This window comes from Diceros bicornis, chromosome 8 (genome assembly GCF_020826845.1).
Source record: "Diceros bicornis minor isolate mBicDic1 chromosome 8, mDicBic1.mat.cur, whole genome shotgun sequence".
Classification (NCBI taxonomy): Eukaryota; Metazoa; Chordata; class Mammalia; order Perissodactyla; family Rhinocerotidae; genus Diceros; species Diceros bicornis.
Genome location: NC_080747.1, coordinates 16,595,070 through 16,609,349, shown reverse-complemented (window position 1 = coordinate 16,609,349; position 14,280 = coordinate 16,595,070). Strand labels below are relative to the sequence as shown.

The following is a 14,280-nucleotide window of genomic DNA, read 5'->3' as shown; positions in this document are numbered from 1 at the left end:
CAGTGCTTGATGCATAGAAGGCACTAAGTAACCATTTGTGGAAAGAATAAATAAATGGATGGCTCTGTAAAAACTGTGTGACTCCAGCAAGTTACTTAATTTTAATCTCTCCAAGCTTCATTTTCCTCATCTCTAAATAATCCCCACCTTTCAGGGTTAGTGAAAATGTTAAAAGAGATGCTGTATGTAAGAAGGCATTGAATATCTGCTCAATAAACCACGGTTGTTGTGGTAATGTCGTCTGGTAGATTGCCATCAAAGCATCCTTGTCTGCATGAAAAACAGGCACATCACTTTGTCCCTTGGAGGGATCTGTACAAATGCCTTGATGTCCGGTAATTTTCAGATTGATGATTAGATTCATGAGGGAAGCAAATTATTGCTGTTTGTTCATGAGATTTGGTGTGTATCAAATCCCCATGTGATTCTGGTCAGCAGCCCCTCTAGATATGACAATTTCTTGTGAACCAGTAGTGCTAACACATATTGGTACAGCCTTTCTGGAAAGCAACGTGACTCTGCATATGAAAAGCCTTAAAATGATTTAAAACCTTTGGTCTTATGATTCTCCTTCTTGGATTAGTCGTAAAGAAAGAACTACAGGTGCAGTCACAGATGTATGCACTAGAATATTAATTACATCATCATTCCTATGTAGTCCCAAATGCTGAAATCCCCTTAATATCCAACAATATGGTAAATTCAATGGAGACATTACTATGCAGCCATTAAAAATCATGACATAGAAAATGTTCAGCATGGATGGACATTGAGGGTATAATGCAAAGTGAAATAAGTCAGAGGGAGAAGGTCAAATACCATATGATTTCTTTCATTAAGTAGTAGATAATAACAACAATAAACAAACACATAGAGACAGAGATTGGATTGGTGGTTACCAGAGGGGAAGGGGGGAGGGAGGTGGGTGAAAGAGATAATTCGGTACATGAGTGTGGTGATGGGTTGTAATTAGTATTTTGGTGGTGAACATGATGTAATCTATGCAGAAATAGAAGTACAATGATGTACACCTGAAATTTATACAATGTTATAAACCAATGTTACTGCAATAAACAAAAAGTTAAAAAAAAAAAAAAAGAAAATGTTCAGGATATTTTATAAAGTTAAAAGATAAGATACAATACTATATTCTTGTATTATCCCAATTTTGTTTGTACAGCATATTAATACATGCTTAGATAAATGATCTAACTAGTCTTACAGTAGTAAAATTACGGGTGATTTTTATTTACTTTAATTTTTTTCAACAGACAGCATATTTTCACAGAATAATCATCTGTTAATCAGACAAAACATCATTAGAAAACATAATATAGAAAACAATAGGGTTTATAGAAGGTTATAGTAACTTCTCAAAGTATAGATGAGTGAGGCTTTCTTCACTTCACAGTCAACCTGGGAACGTGACTGCTTCTTGGATCCTTCTTCTTAGAGTGAAGAGAGCCTACTAAACAAATTCACATTTAGATGTTTAGGCCTTATTGGACTTGTTTACTTGAAAATACCATCCTTTAAAAATGACAGCAAGGGAAATGGAAAGAATTTATATTGCTAAATGATTTGATGATGGTCATGTTAAAGCATCACCGGGAGAACCATTTCAGAGCACAGACATTTCGAGTATATCTCAAATAAGTCTCTGAGACAGACACTGCTAATCATTCACCAAATCTGTGTTCTTGTCTTCTTCCTGGGCGCGTGAGACTTCTCTTGTTGTTTGGGGTGGACATATTAAGTGATTTCTAACCAACAAAATGAGAGTGGAAATGGCGTGTACCACTTCAAGACCTGGCCCATAAACACCTCCCATGCACACTCCTCAATGACCTTTTTCTCCTTCTGGATGAGACTATCACAGAGACTTTAGAAACCACATGAAGATAGCCAAGCTTTCGTTAGCCTCTGTCCATTAATGACTCTAAGAAGAAGAACCATCAACTGATTTGTACACCCACCCAAATCTGTTAGATGAACAAGAAATATACTACATTCTTTTAAATCTATTATATATTTGGGGGCCTCTTTGTTACAGCAGCAAGAGTTAACCTAACCCCACATTGTTTATGGTGTGCACTTAGCTGTACACACGACCTGGTGAAATTCATTCTTGATAGAGAGCTGGATATACTACTGTTGTGCCGAAACCATCACACAAAAATGAGGGAAAAGTTAGGGAAGAGATCATTTGTACCATTACGCAAATCGGTAGAATCCCATAAAATCTGATTAATTTTTCTCACCTGAAGGTAGTAAAATTCATTGGTTTCCCATAAGAACTTTTAGAATAAACAAAAGACCATCACTCTCTGGATTGATATTTTTATTATCTTTGGCTTTTTTAAAATCTTTCTTCTTCTATTTGTATGTAGGCCTCATGAGGGTGAGACCTTTGACTTGTTTATTGCTGCTGCCCCAGTTCCTAGAAAAGTCCCTAGAGTGATAAGCATACAATATGAATTGGTTGAAGATGTAAATAATGTAGTGAATGTGAGATGGATAAAGACACATTCACCTGGTGAGACTTACCCCTCTAAAACTCGACCAGGAGCTTTCAGTTGGCAGAGAAAGGATTTCATCTGACATAGATATGTGATTATGCATAAAACAAATACATATGAGACAGTCAATTTCTAAATTTTATTTCACAATACGAGATATATCAATCATACACATCTAGAGACCAAAGGCAGCTGACAAGTTTGCTGAGCACAGATGGCCCTTCACTTCTCATCTTCATCTCTTGCTAGCATCACTTTAACTCCAAGGTGGGTTTCCAGCTCTGACCTTGCACAAATGCACCCCTGATGGCAGAGAGCCATGTATTTGCTCTCTTCTTACCATCCCAAGCAGATGGCTCCGAGTTAAATAGCCAATAAATCATGATTTCCATGCCTGAGAGGGTGCAACTACAAAGTGCTTATTTGCTCTTAAAATTGGTTCTGTTGCTGCCAATTAATAGTCATTTAGTCAAAACTTTGGAGTAATTAACTATCTATATGCCATCTTTTTTTCCTTTTTGGAGTTGTATACATATGTCATTCGTTTGTATATTAGTCAGGATTCTTCAGAGAAACAGAACCAATAGATGTGTATATATATAGAAAGAGATTTATTTTAAGTAATTAGCTCACAGTATTGTGGAGGCTTAATCAGTTCAAAATCTAATGGGGGAGGCAGACAGGCTGGAGACTCAGGAAAGAGTTGCAGTTCAAGACCAAAGGCAGTCTCCTGTAGAACCAATGCTTGAGATCATGCCCAAAGGCCGTGCTAGAGAATTCCCATTATGGAGGGCAATCTGCTTTACTCAAAGTCCACTGATTTAAACGTAAATCTCATCCAAAAACAACTTCACAGAAACTTCCAGAATAATATTTAACCAAACACTTGGGCATCATGGGCTAGACAAGTTGATGCATAAAATTAACAGTCATCACAGTTTGCTTTCTTTTTGTTGTTTTTGCTCATTTGTTTTTGGTTGTCTTTGCTCCAATCCTTTTAGGTTCTCGGGGTCATTATTTCCACAGATCTCATCTAATCCAAAACCTTGTGATGACCTAGAAAGTTCCAAGCCCATATACCAGCTCTCCCACTGGCTAACTGAGTAACAGATCACTTTACTGCAGAACCTCCAGTTCCGCCTCAGTGAATGGAGATACCTAAGTCTAGAGTTTATTTATAAAGATCAAATGGGAGAAATATACATTGACAAGCTCTGTAAACTCAAGTTCATATTGAAACTATTATTCTTAATTTTGTTTATGTATCAGAGGTCCTACTTTTCAAACCAAAGAATGAGAAAATAGAAAATTCCTCATGTGAAGCACATTACAGTTGTGAGTAGCTGGCTCACTGGAATAAAGAAAGATCAAATTAACAAATCAAGTTTATGAGTGGACAATGACTTTAAGTGTTAAAAGAAGCTTTAAAGACCACATCAGATGATTGCTGAAGATCCCAAGCACAGTGCCAAATTTAAAGTACACAGAATATTCATGTCTGAAGTCAGGGAAGTTAGCACACCCCTGACTCGCCCTCAGTGAGTTCTGGGGGAATGCCAGGTAGTATGGAGGTGCTGTGACAACTGAGGCAAGGGAGCTCAGGTAAGATGGGACTGTTTATGAGAAGCTACTCAAAAAGATTGGACAGAGCTTATTACTTTCCCACTCTCAATGTACAATTAACATCCCATATGTGATCTGATGTTGGATCATGTGATTGTCAGCCTCCACTCCTCCAGGAGTCTCGACACCTCACATTCCTGACCAGGCTCTGCCTGTAACTCCAAAGAGTGAGGGAGTTTCTCCCTCACCTCAGGAGAAGGTCCACTTGCTTAGTCCTCATTTTCAGGCACCAAGTCAGACCTCTTCTAACATTTTAGATTTCAGTTCCATTTACAGAAAATACCCAATCCACTCTCAGAAGGGTAGCCTCATCCTCTAGTTCTACCAGGTCAGTAGTCCAACGTTAGTGGAGTTCCCAAGGTCCATATCCATCAGTCTCAGGCAACATCACCTATGGGACAAAGGGGGGAATCATTACATTCGGACCTGTTTCTTTTCAGACCCTCCTCTCCAGAAATGTAGTCTTAAGGTCCTGTCTCACTCAAGCTCACTTGTTACAAACCATGTTATTGTGTACTCCTGAACAACCTGTTAACAGAAGTTAACAACTATTCCTGCTTGAAACGTCTTGGGCCCCCTTCGACCCAAATGGAGCACACCATTTTCTTACCGAACTAAAGATTACGTGGGTCCAGCGAATCTCCAGAGGACACAGCACCAAGATCCAGCAAAGACCATATCATAAGCATTTTGCAATATCCTTGCCATATAAAAAACAATGTAATTTCCTCTTACCTTGTTAATAATAAATATGTGTTCTTGAAAGCAGCTGTGTGTTTTTTAATGTGTCAGACCAATTTTGATACTTAGAATATGCAAAGATTTTTATATCTGCAATTTTTTCTTCATTCTGTGAGAAATGGAACAAAGAGAAGTTTATAGTGTGCTTTTATTCTCGTTGTAGTAATGGATGGATGGTTAACTTTCGTGATGCAGCTTTCAAAATAGACAATTTTGTTTCAAAGTATGAAAAAAAATCAGTTTTATGAACACTTCGCTCATATTGCTTCTCTACCACTTTCTCCAGGAATGCCCCAGTGGTGTCGTTAATGAAGAAACCTTCAAAGAGATTTACTCGCAGTTCTTTCCACAGGGAGGTAAGAACAAATGTGGACTTGTTAACATACTCTCCGAGTTAGAATTGTGCTTGCAATCTTGAGTTTGCTTTAATCTTTCATGGCATGACTCTACATTTTTAATCTTTATGTAAAAGAATTAACACATAGCCCGCAAGTGCATATGATTTTCAATATATCATTTATGGGAGCTACTTACAAACTATCAAATATCCAAGAGTTCACTCTTCAATTTAATACAACAAGTAGTATTACTGTGTGTCTCATACTGCGGCTCTCAAATACACAATGCTTTCTGACTAAGATGACTTGGTCCTGGATATGCCACAAAGCTCCTTCACACGAGTTAGAGGTCTCATTTGACGCTCTCAACTCTCGAAATTAGGACAAATGTAATTATCCTCAATTTTCAGGTGTGAAATCTGGGGCTTAGAGAAGTTAAATGGTTTGCTCAGGGTCACACATCCACTAAGTAGCAGATCTGGGTTAGAACCTAGATTTTTCTGGAGCCTCACCTCGTGTTCTTCCTGCTGTCTCTCTCTCTTTCAGTTACTCTTTACTATTATCCCTCCCCCTACATCTGAGAAAATTAATACCATTCTAGATATTATTTTAATTGGAAAGAAAACAAGGAGAGAATAATGATAATACATACATGTTAGAGATGAGTGAAGAGATATATTTTCCACTGGACTTTATAGTTCCTCCTTCAATTACCCAATAGGATGCCCAGCTCAAATTTGTCACACAGCCTGTTGGGTGCCCAGCTATGTGGTAGGTGCTGATAATGTAAAAGGAATAAGATGGGGTACTTGCCCAAAAGAATGTTATAATCTAGTGTAGCAGAAGGTCAATGTCAATGTAAAGTGTAAGTGTAAAGATAGAGGCTAAAAAAACCGTATTACGAGAGCACAGTGTCAGCCCAGTTAGACCAACGAAGGACAGGGAGGAAATAAAAAGGAGGCTATCCAGATAAATTGAACCTGAGCTGAAGTAGCCGCCATTCATGAGGCGTCTGATATGTGCTTGGCCCTGTCGTGCATTATCCCTCACCTTTCAACAACCCTGGTTATGACTCTCCCTTTTTAATAAATGCGGAAACTAGGATGTAGAGAGGTTCATCCATTTCCTTGTCTTCATCTTTTTTACTGCTTTCTGCTTAAAGGAGCCACCATCATCTCATGCCAAAATAAACGCAATAGTCTCTGAATTAGTCTCTCTGATTCCAAACCTCTTCCCTGCTCTCCCACCATAGTCTATTCTCAACATGAGCCAGAGTAATCCTGTTAAACTGTAAGCCAGATTGTGTCACTGCTCTGCTCAAAACCTTCCATCCCATCAGAGCATAAACCACAACCTATATCGTGGCCTATAAGTCGTGGTCACTGGTCTTCTGTTCCCTCTCTGTCTCGTCCTTAACCACTGTCTCCTTCGACTCTCGACGTTCCAGCCACACTGGCCTCTCGGCCATTTCTCCAACACACCAGTCATGTTGCTGCTTCTGGGCCTCTGAATTTGCTCTTCCTTCTTGCTGGAATTCTCTTCTCTCCAATATCCATTATTATGAATATTTATTCCAATGCCACCTTCTCAGTGAGGCTTCCCCCAGCCACCCTATCTTAAAGCACAACCCCTTAAACATTCCCCATGCCCTTTCTCTGCTTTATGTTTCTCTTGAGCACTCAAGACCACCTAATCATATATAGTTTACTTCTTTTTGTTGTTGTTCCTTGTCTCTTTCCCCACTAGAATGGCATCTCCAAGGGAACAGCGGTCTTTGTCTGTTTTGTTCACTGCTGTATCCACAGGTCATGGAACAGTGATGACAAGTAGTCGCACTCGATAGATACATACTGCATAAATGCGTGAATGCATGAACGGGTGAATGTCGTCCACCTCACATGGTGACTGTACCAGTGCCGTGGAAGAAGATCTCTAAAGGCATTCTGAAAGTACACAACACTTAAATATTAGTTGTTCCATATAAAAATTAGATTCTCTTTTGGTTTTCAATCCATTTGGTTTTAGATATTTCAGTGGGTTAAAGACAATTTCGTGCATGGATTGTCAAAATAGAAATTTTTGTTTAAGATGGCCTTTTAAAAGAATTAAATTAGAATTCTGAGACAACACAGGGTGACCCATTATTACATGAACTTGAATATGTCATGGGTGATGACACCCCCCACCCTATCTCGTCACTTACAGCCCACAGGCAGGTATTGGTCAGAAGGCCTGATGTCAGGATTGTAATGGGCCCACTGTCTGCGTTAATAAAGAACTTGGAATGTCATTTGATTGACTTATACATTTCTAAATTATTAAAAACCATGGACGTTTCGAATAAAATCATGTTTACTATATAACTGTCTGCCAGCATAGTGATAGGCATTAAGATCAAAGCACCTGGCACAAATGGAAATCTTTATTTTTTGATTATCTCAAATGAAAGTTATCACATGCTACAAATTGGATACAGATCCACATTAAAATTTTATCTTTATTTGAAAAATAACATTTCAGCATTAAAGAACATCTGCTTAAACACAATCCTTTGCAAAGGATCCTCGTTAGAAAATCCAAAGGGATTCGAGGAAAAATCACTCTTCCACTCTTAAAAATTCTTTGATTATTCATGTTAATTTAATGCATAAATCTCAAAGTACCAGGCATTACTGAAGGAAATGAAATATTTTAAAGAATGATGACTTGTGATTTAAAAAATTAATATGATGCTTGCAAATCCTATCTTGCCATCCTGCTAGAAAAGGGAAAATGTCCTAAGGAAGAACATAATCTCCAATAGCAGGCAAAGTCATGTTATGGCCATCCTCACACTTCTATGGAGTCATTTATTCAGGTTGATGGTCTGAAAGCAACAGGTTTCTCTCATTATGAGCAGTAATAATGATGGGTCCATAAATCACAATATCTCGCCATTTCTTCCAGGAAAATGCTTTGTCTTATCTACAGAACCTCCTGCAATTCATGTTGTGTCAGGCTCTTGGTTTTCTCTACTTCTTAGCAAGATGGTTTATCAAGCACAACTTGCTTGGTGTTCTTATGTCAGCACAACTGGATTCAACAGAAACTTCTTGTTTGTAGGGGATAAAGTATCCCCACTATGAAACAAGCCGAGAGGAAATGGCTGGTAGGTCTGTTACCTGTGTCTTACAGCAATAGTTTTTCAACTCCACGTACAGTGGAAGCTTTAGCGTGGAAGCCCTTAGCTCGTTAAGCATTTTAAAAGCTTATGAAAATTGCAGTTTCCTGGGCACCTCTTGCTCGTGTGGAATTTTGCACTTACCTTTTGACTATACTAGGCACCTGATAAACAGCTATTGAAAGAATGAAGGAATGAGCTCCAGTCAGAAGACTCCAAGTCAATAAACATTTATTGAGCAGCTGCTGTGTACAAGGCACTTAGATTATTGGTTCTACGGACATAAAGATTTTTTTTTTTAAAATTCATAATAACTCCACCCACTGAATATCCTTTTTGTCCTAGGACAATATTTCCAAGAATTTTCAGGGTGATTTGTAGAGGACTTACTGAACAGAAACTACTATTCATGTATATGAACCTGCCTTACCATAGCAACAGTGCCATAAATTGTACTAGACTAAGTCAAGAGTCCTGAGTTTGTGGATGGACTCTGCCACCACCAAGGCATGACTCAAATGGTTTATTTCTCTGGGCATTAGGTTATTCCTCTATAAAATGTGGAACAACATTTTCATAAGATTTATAAAGTGTGGAACAAAGGAATCGCCAGTCTTTTCTTTCTACTCTAATATCCTTTATTTTTAAGAGTTGGTGTTGGAATGTCTTGATTTGATTACGGACTCTACCGTTAACTAACTAGATGACCCTGGCTAAGTCACTAAAAGTGCCTGCACCTTTTCCCACCTTTGTTAAATGCAGGTAAATGGTTACATGATATCCAAGATCTCCTCCATCCTAAGAATCCATAAATTTTGTCCCCCAATTGTAAACCTTGAACATTTAATTTTCAACTTCACAAGTAAAATTATAAGGAACAGAGGCAACCTTGGCATATCAAACTCAGTAACTATTTTGTTATATGTGAGGAAATGTGGTCAAAGAAGGCCATCAGGTCTTCTGGGGAGAAGAGAGATCATTGTTATGTCTTCTGAGCCCTGAACTGTACTGAATTCTAGAATCCAGGATACCAGATATTCATCCTTTTAACAAATATTTATTGAGAATCTAAAAAAAACACAGTCAGATGAAACCAGACCAAAGAAACTTCTGTGGACAGTTTCTCTTTTTTTCATGCATCCACCTCTGTGCCCAGCCAGTCATTTCCAGTGCTTAGCTCCTTCCTCTTGCCCAGAGCTAGAGTATCACTCCTCTCCTTTAAAAACTCTGTTTTTAAATGCCTGCCAGAAGACATCCAGACTCCATCAGCAACCTCAATGCCTTTTATGACACAATTCTATGAGTATTTATTGAGCATGAAGTTGCATCATGTTAGGATTCCAGCCACTTAGACACACAGTAGAGATTTCACAAAAAGCAGGAACTTTTTCAGGTGAAAATGTATCACATCCATAAAAAATTTGATCGAATTTCGATAAGGTCGTTGAAATAAGAGTGGCTTGTTTATGAAAGAATAATAATATTAGCTAATATTTATTGGACATTAAGATGTGCCTGGGACTGTCCTAAGCACTTCGCATGTAGTATCTCATTTAATCTTTTCGTGATGATTCTATGAAGTACATGCTGGTATTGTTATCATTTTGTAGATGAGGAAACTGAGTCACAGAGAGGTTAAACAACTTTCTCAAGGTCATGCAGTTAATATTTGGTAGAGCTGAGATTCAAATTCCAGCAGTCTGACTCCTGTACACTATTAACAACCGCTTTCTGCACAGGGTATCTAGGCTGGAATACGAGCTTAACTTCGAGGAGAATTGCCAAGGTACATTTAGAGGAACAAGAAGTCTGTACCACATTAGGGCAAACTTTGAGAGTGTATGTCCCGTGTGTCAAGCTTTAAACCTAGAGTAACCTCATTTGAGAAGAATGGTAATTATTGCATGCCCATGTTATCCTGTTTTTTAAATTTAAAAAAATTGCCAACATCGTCTCTTCTGAGCCATTATACATAGTGAGTTCTGCTTGCTAAGATAAAGGCATTTACCCTGATTGTATAAATAGGATAACAAGAGACCTGCTTGAAGCTTTTTATAAAATATGCAAAATCTCTTTCTTTTTTTTTTCCTCCCCTGAAAATAAGTTTAACATATCTCCTGTCAACTCATATCTCCATAGGGCGCTAAATAGTTCAAGAAGTCTGTGTAAAAGTACTGTTGAGAGCAAAATAACTTTGTAAATAAAGATAGACTGCCGATTCCTGATAACTTTATAATGGAACTTCCCAACCATCACACTAAGTTGATTACAATTAAACCTCTGGTCCCATATCCAAAAGGATGTCTTCCTGCAACCCACCAATGCTAGATAGATATCCACTCTAGATATAATTGTTTTACATATTATTTAGACCCAAGTGTGGTGTTTGTTTAGTTTATTGAAAACAGTATTAATAATTTAAATATTTAAAAACATGTGGTTTCTCATATCATATTTAAAGGTAAAAGGCAAAAGAAAATGCCACCATCATTTTGAGAAACTGAGTGTACAATCTTCCTCATGAAATATATGGTCAATAGAAGTTACCACTGGGGTAAAGCTTTCAGGAAAAACAATCTATAAGTAGACCATGGGCAGTGGAGAGCTGGGAGAAAAGTTTGTGTGACCTCTGACCTCCCTTCTTTGGGAAAGGCAATTCTCTCCTCCTGCTGTTATGATTTAGTTTCTTAACAGCCTTTAAAAAGCAATTCATAAAGTAAAAGGTGAATAGAAGTTTTGTCAAATCCCAATAAAAATAAAGGTTAAAAGTTATAAAATAGAAATAGATGAGATTTTAAACAGAAGATAAAAGGCTAGAGCCAATAAGCTAAAAGGTTACAATTTTTTTAATATAAAAAAGGTTAGGATAAAAGGCTAAAACCCGTGAGATGAAACATTTAAAATAATCAAGTAAATTTGATCAAGGGTCAAGCACAGAAGCACCTAGAAATGAAACACGGCACTAAGAAAAGGAAACAATAAGAAAAAATATATACTTTTAAAATGAAAAGACAGAGGCTCAGAGATTAAGGCGACAAAGGAGAAATAGGAGAAGAGGAAGGAAGGAAAAATTAGAGGAAAAAACTCTGCGAGAAGCAAACTAAGAGGACGTGTTGGATTTCAGCCTTATAGGCAGCATCATGAGGCATTGGGGACAGAGCCATCCAAAACTGTCTGCCATCACCCAGAGCCTCAAATCCCACCAGGACCCAGGCAGAGCCGGGGCTCCCTGCTGCACGCAACTGGGAACCTTTAGGGCCACACAATCCCCTTCCGACATGGCCGCAGAAACTTCCCAAGTCACCACTGTCCCCAATTCATCAGGCAACTTTACTGGTTGTGGGGGCTAGCCTAGTTTTTCAGTGAGAAAGACCTGAGTTATGCCCCTTTCTACTTCTTATTGACCGTGTGACTTTGGGTAAATTTCTCAACCTCTCTGAGTCCCAATATCCTTATCTGAGTTATAGAAATGATGAATGAACTAATAACAACACTAACGATAGCAATTCGTCTGAGTCTCATTAGTAGTATTTCTATTATTTTACTTCTAGAGATAGTCCCTGCCAAGCCATTTCCAGATGCATCTCACTTAATCCGCACACCATTTATAGTACCGTTACCCGTCCCGGTGTCAGTAACATCACCCAGGACTTCCATGTGTTCAGGGCATTTCCAGCCAGAAACTTACAGAGAGAATGTCTATCAGCAATGGCCTCTGTGTAGGTAGCTCACTCCTCTGAATCTCAAATTACAATCTTTTACCGAGAGAAGGTGAGCAGCTGGGAAGAAAGCGAAGTTCAAGGAGGTAGGGTAAATCTCCCTGAATAAAAGGAGGCTTTGACATGCTACACAAGTCTTATGCAGGATATTGAAACACTGACTCAAAGATATTTTCTTTTCAACATTTCAGACTCTACAACATACGCCCATTTTCTGTTCAATGCGTTTGATACAGACCACAATGGAGCTGTGAGTTTTGAGGTAAGTCCTAGACTTTTTAAAATATGATTTGACTTTAGACACACTGAGGGGAATTTAGTCTTTTTAGAGGGAAAATTTGAGTTTGGTAGTTTAATAATTTTTTTTTCTTTTTGAGACTTTTTTTCTCTCTTTTTTTTATTGCTATGGCAAGAGCACTCAACATGAGATCTACCCTCTAAACAAAATTTTAAATGTATAATAAACTATTGTTGACTACAGACACAGTGTTATACAGCAGCTCTCTAGAGCTTACTCATCTTGCTTAACTGAAACTTTAAGCCAATTGATTAGTAACTCCTCTTTCCCCCTTTCCCCGGGCCCTGGCACCACCATTCTACTCTGGTTCTATGAATTTGACTATTTTAGATACTTCATATGAGTGGAATCATACAGTATTTGTCTTTCCATGACTGGCTGATTTCACTTAGCGTGATGTCCTCAGGTTCATCCATGTTGTTGCATATTGCAGAATTTCCTTTTTTTCTAAGGATGAATAGTATTCACCTGTATGTATATACCACATTTCTTTATCCATTCATCCTTCTATGAACATTTAGGTTGTTTTCACAACTTGGCTATTGTGAATAGAGCTGCAACGAATATGACACTGCTCATATCTCTTCAAGATCCTGATTTCAATTCTTTTGCATAAATACCCAGAAGTGGGATTACTGGATCTTATGGTAGTTCTATTTTTAATTTTTTGAAGAACCTCCATACTGTTTTTCCCAGTGACTGCACCATTTTGTATTCCCACCAGCCGTGTGCAAATGTTCCAATTTCTCTACACCCTCATCAACACTTGTTATCTTTCTTTTTTTTTTTAAATAGTCATCCTGATAGGTGTGAGGTGATATCTTATTGTGGTTTTGATTTGCATTTACCTGATGATTAGTGACATTGAGTATTTTTTTATACCTGTTAGCCATTTGTTTATCTTCTTCAGAGAAATGTCTGTTCAAGTCCTCAGCCCATTTTTTAATCAGGTTGTTAGTTCTTTACTATTGAGTTGTAGGAGTTTCTTATATATTTGGAGATTAACCCTATATCCGATATATGGTTTCCAAATATTTTCTCCCATTCTGTACGTTGCCTTTTCACTCTGTTGATTGTTTCTTTTGCAAAAGGAAAGTGGCAAAAGTGGGCATCCTTGTCCTGTTCCTGTTCTTAGAGGGAAAGCTTTCAATTTTTCACCGTTGAGCCTGATGTTAGCTGTGGGCTTTTCATACACGGCCTTTATTACGTTGAGGCACTTTCTTTCTATTCCTTGTTTGTTGATGGTTTTTAATGCTGAAACAGTGTTGAACTTTGTCAAATGCTTTTTCTACATCTTTTGAGATGATCACGTGATTTTTGTCGTTTATTCTGTGACTGTGGTATATCACATTAACCTATTTTCATGTGTTGAATCATCTTTGCATCTCGCGGATAAATCTGACTTGGTCATGGTGTACAATCCTTTTAATGTGTTGTTGGCTGTTGGCTGTTGCTAGCATTTTGTTGAGGATTTTTGCATCTACATCGGGAATATAGGCCTGTAGTTCTTTTTTCTTGTGATGCCTTTGTCTATCTTTGGTACCAGGGTAATGCTGGCCTCATAAATGAGTTTGGAAGCATTCCTTCCTCTTCAAACTTTTGGAGGAACTTGAAAGGTGTTAGTCCTTTAAATGTTTGTCAGAATTCACCAGTGAAGCCATCAATTCCTGGGCTTTTCTTTGTTAGGAAGTTTTTGATTACTGATTCAATCTCCTAGTTATAAGTCTGTTCAGACTTTCTATTTCCTCATAATTCAGTTTTGGTAAGTTGTATGCTTCTAGGAACTTATCCATTTTTTTCTAGGTTATCCAGTCTGTTGGTGTAGAATTGTTCATAGTAGTCGCCTATGATTCTTTTCATTTCTGTGTCATCAGTTGTAACG

At 38.0% G+C, this 14,280-nt stretch overlaps 1 protein-coding gene across 1 annotated transcript in view; it reads left to right on the top strand.

The window, feature by feature from the left end:
- KCNIP4 (potassium voltage-gated channel interacting protein 4) overlaps nucleotides 1-14,280 on the top strand; it is a 207,812-nt gene that overhangs the window by 171,431 nt on the left and 22,101 nt on the right. The window contains exons 3-4 of the mRNA XM_058546815.1: nucleotides 5,170-5,239; nucleotides 12,292-12,362. Of these exons, the coding sequence (XP_058402798.1) occupies nucleotides 5,170-5,239; nucleotides 12,292-12,362 (141 nt within the window). The remainder of the gene's footprint in view (nucleotides 1-5,169; nucleotides 5,240-12,291; nucleotides 12,363-14,280) is intronic.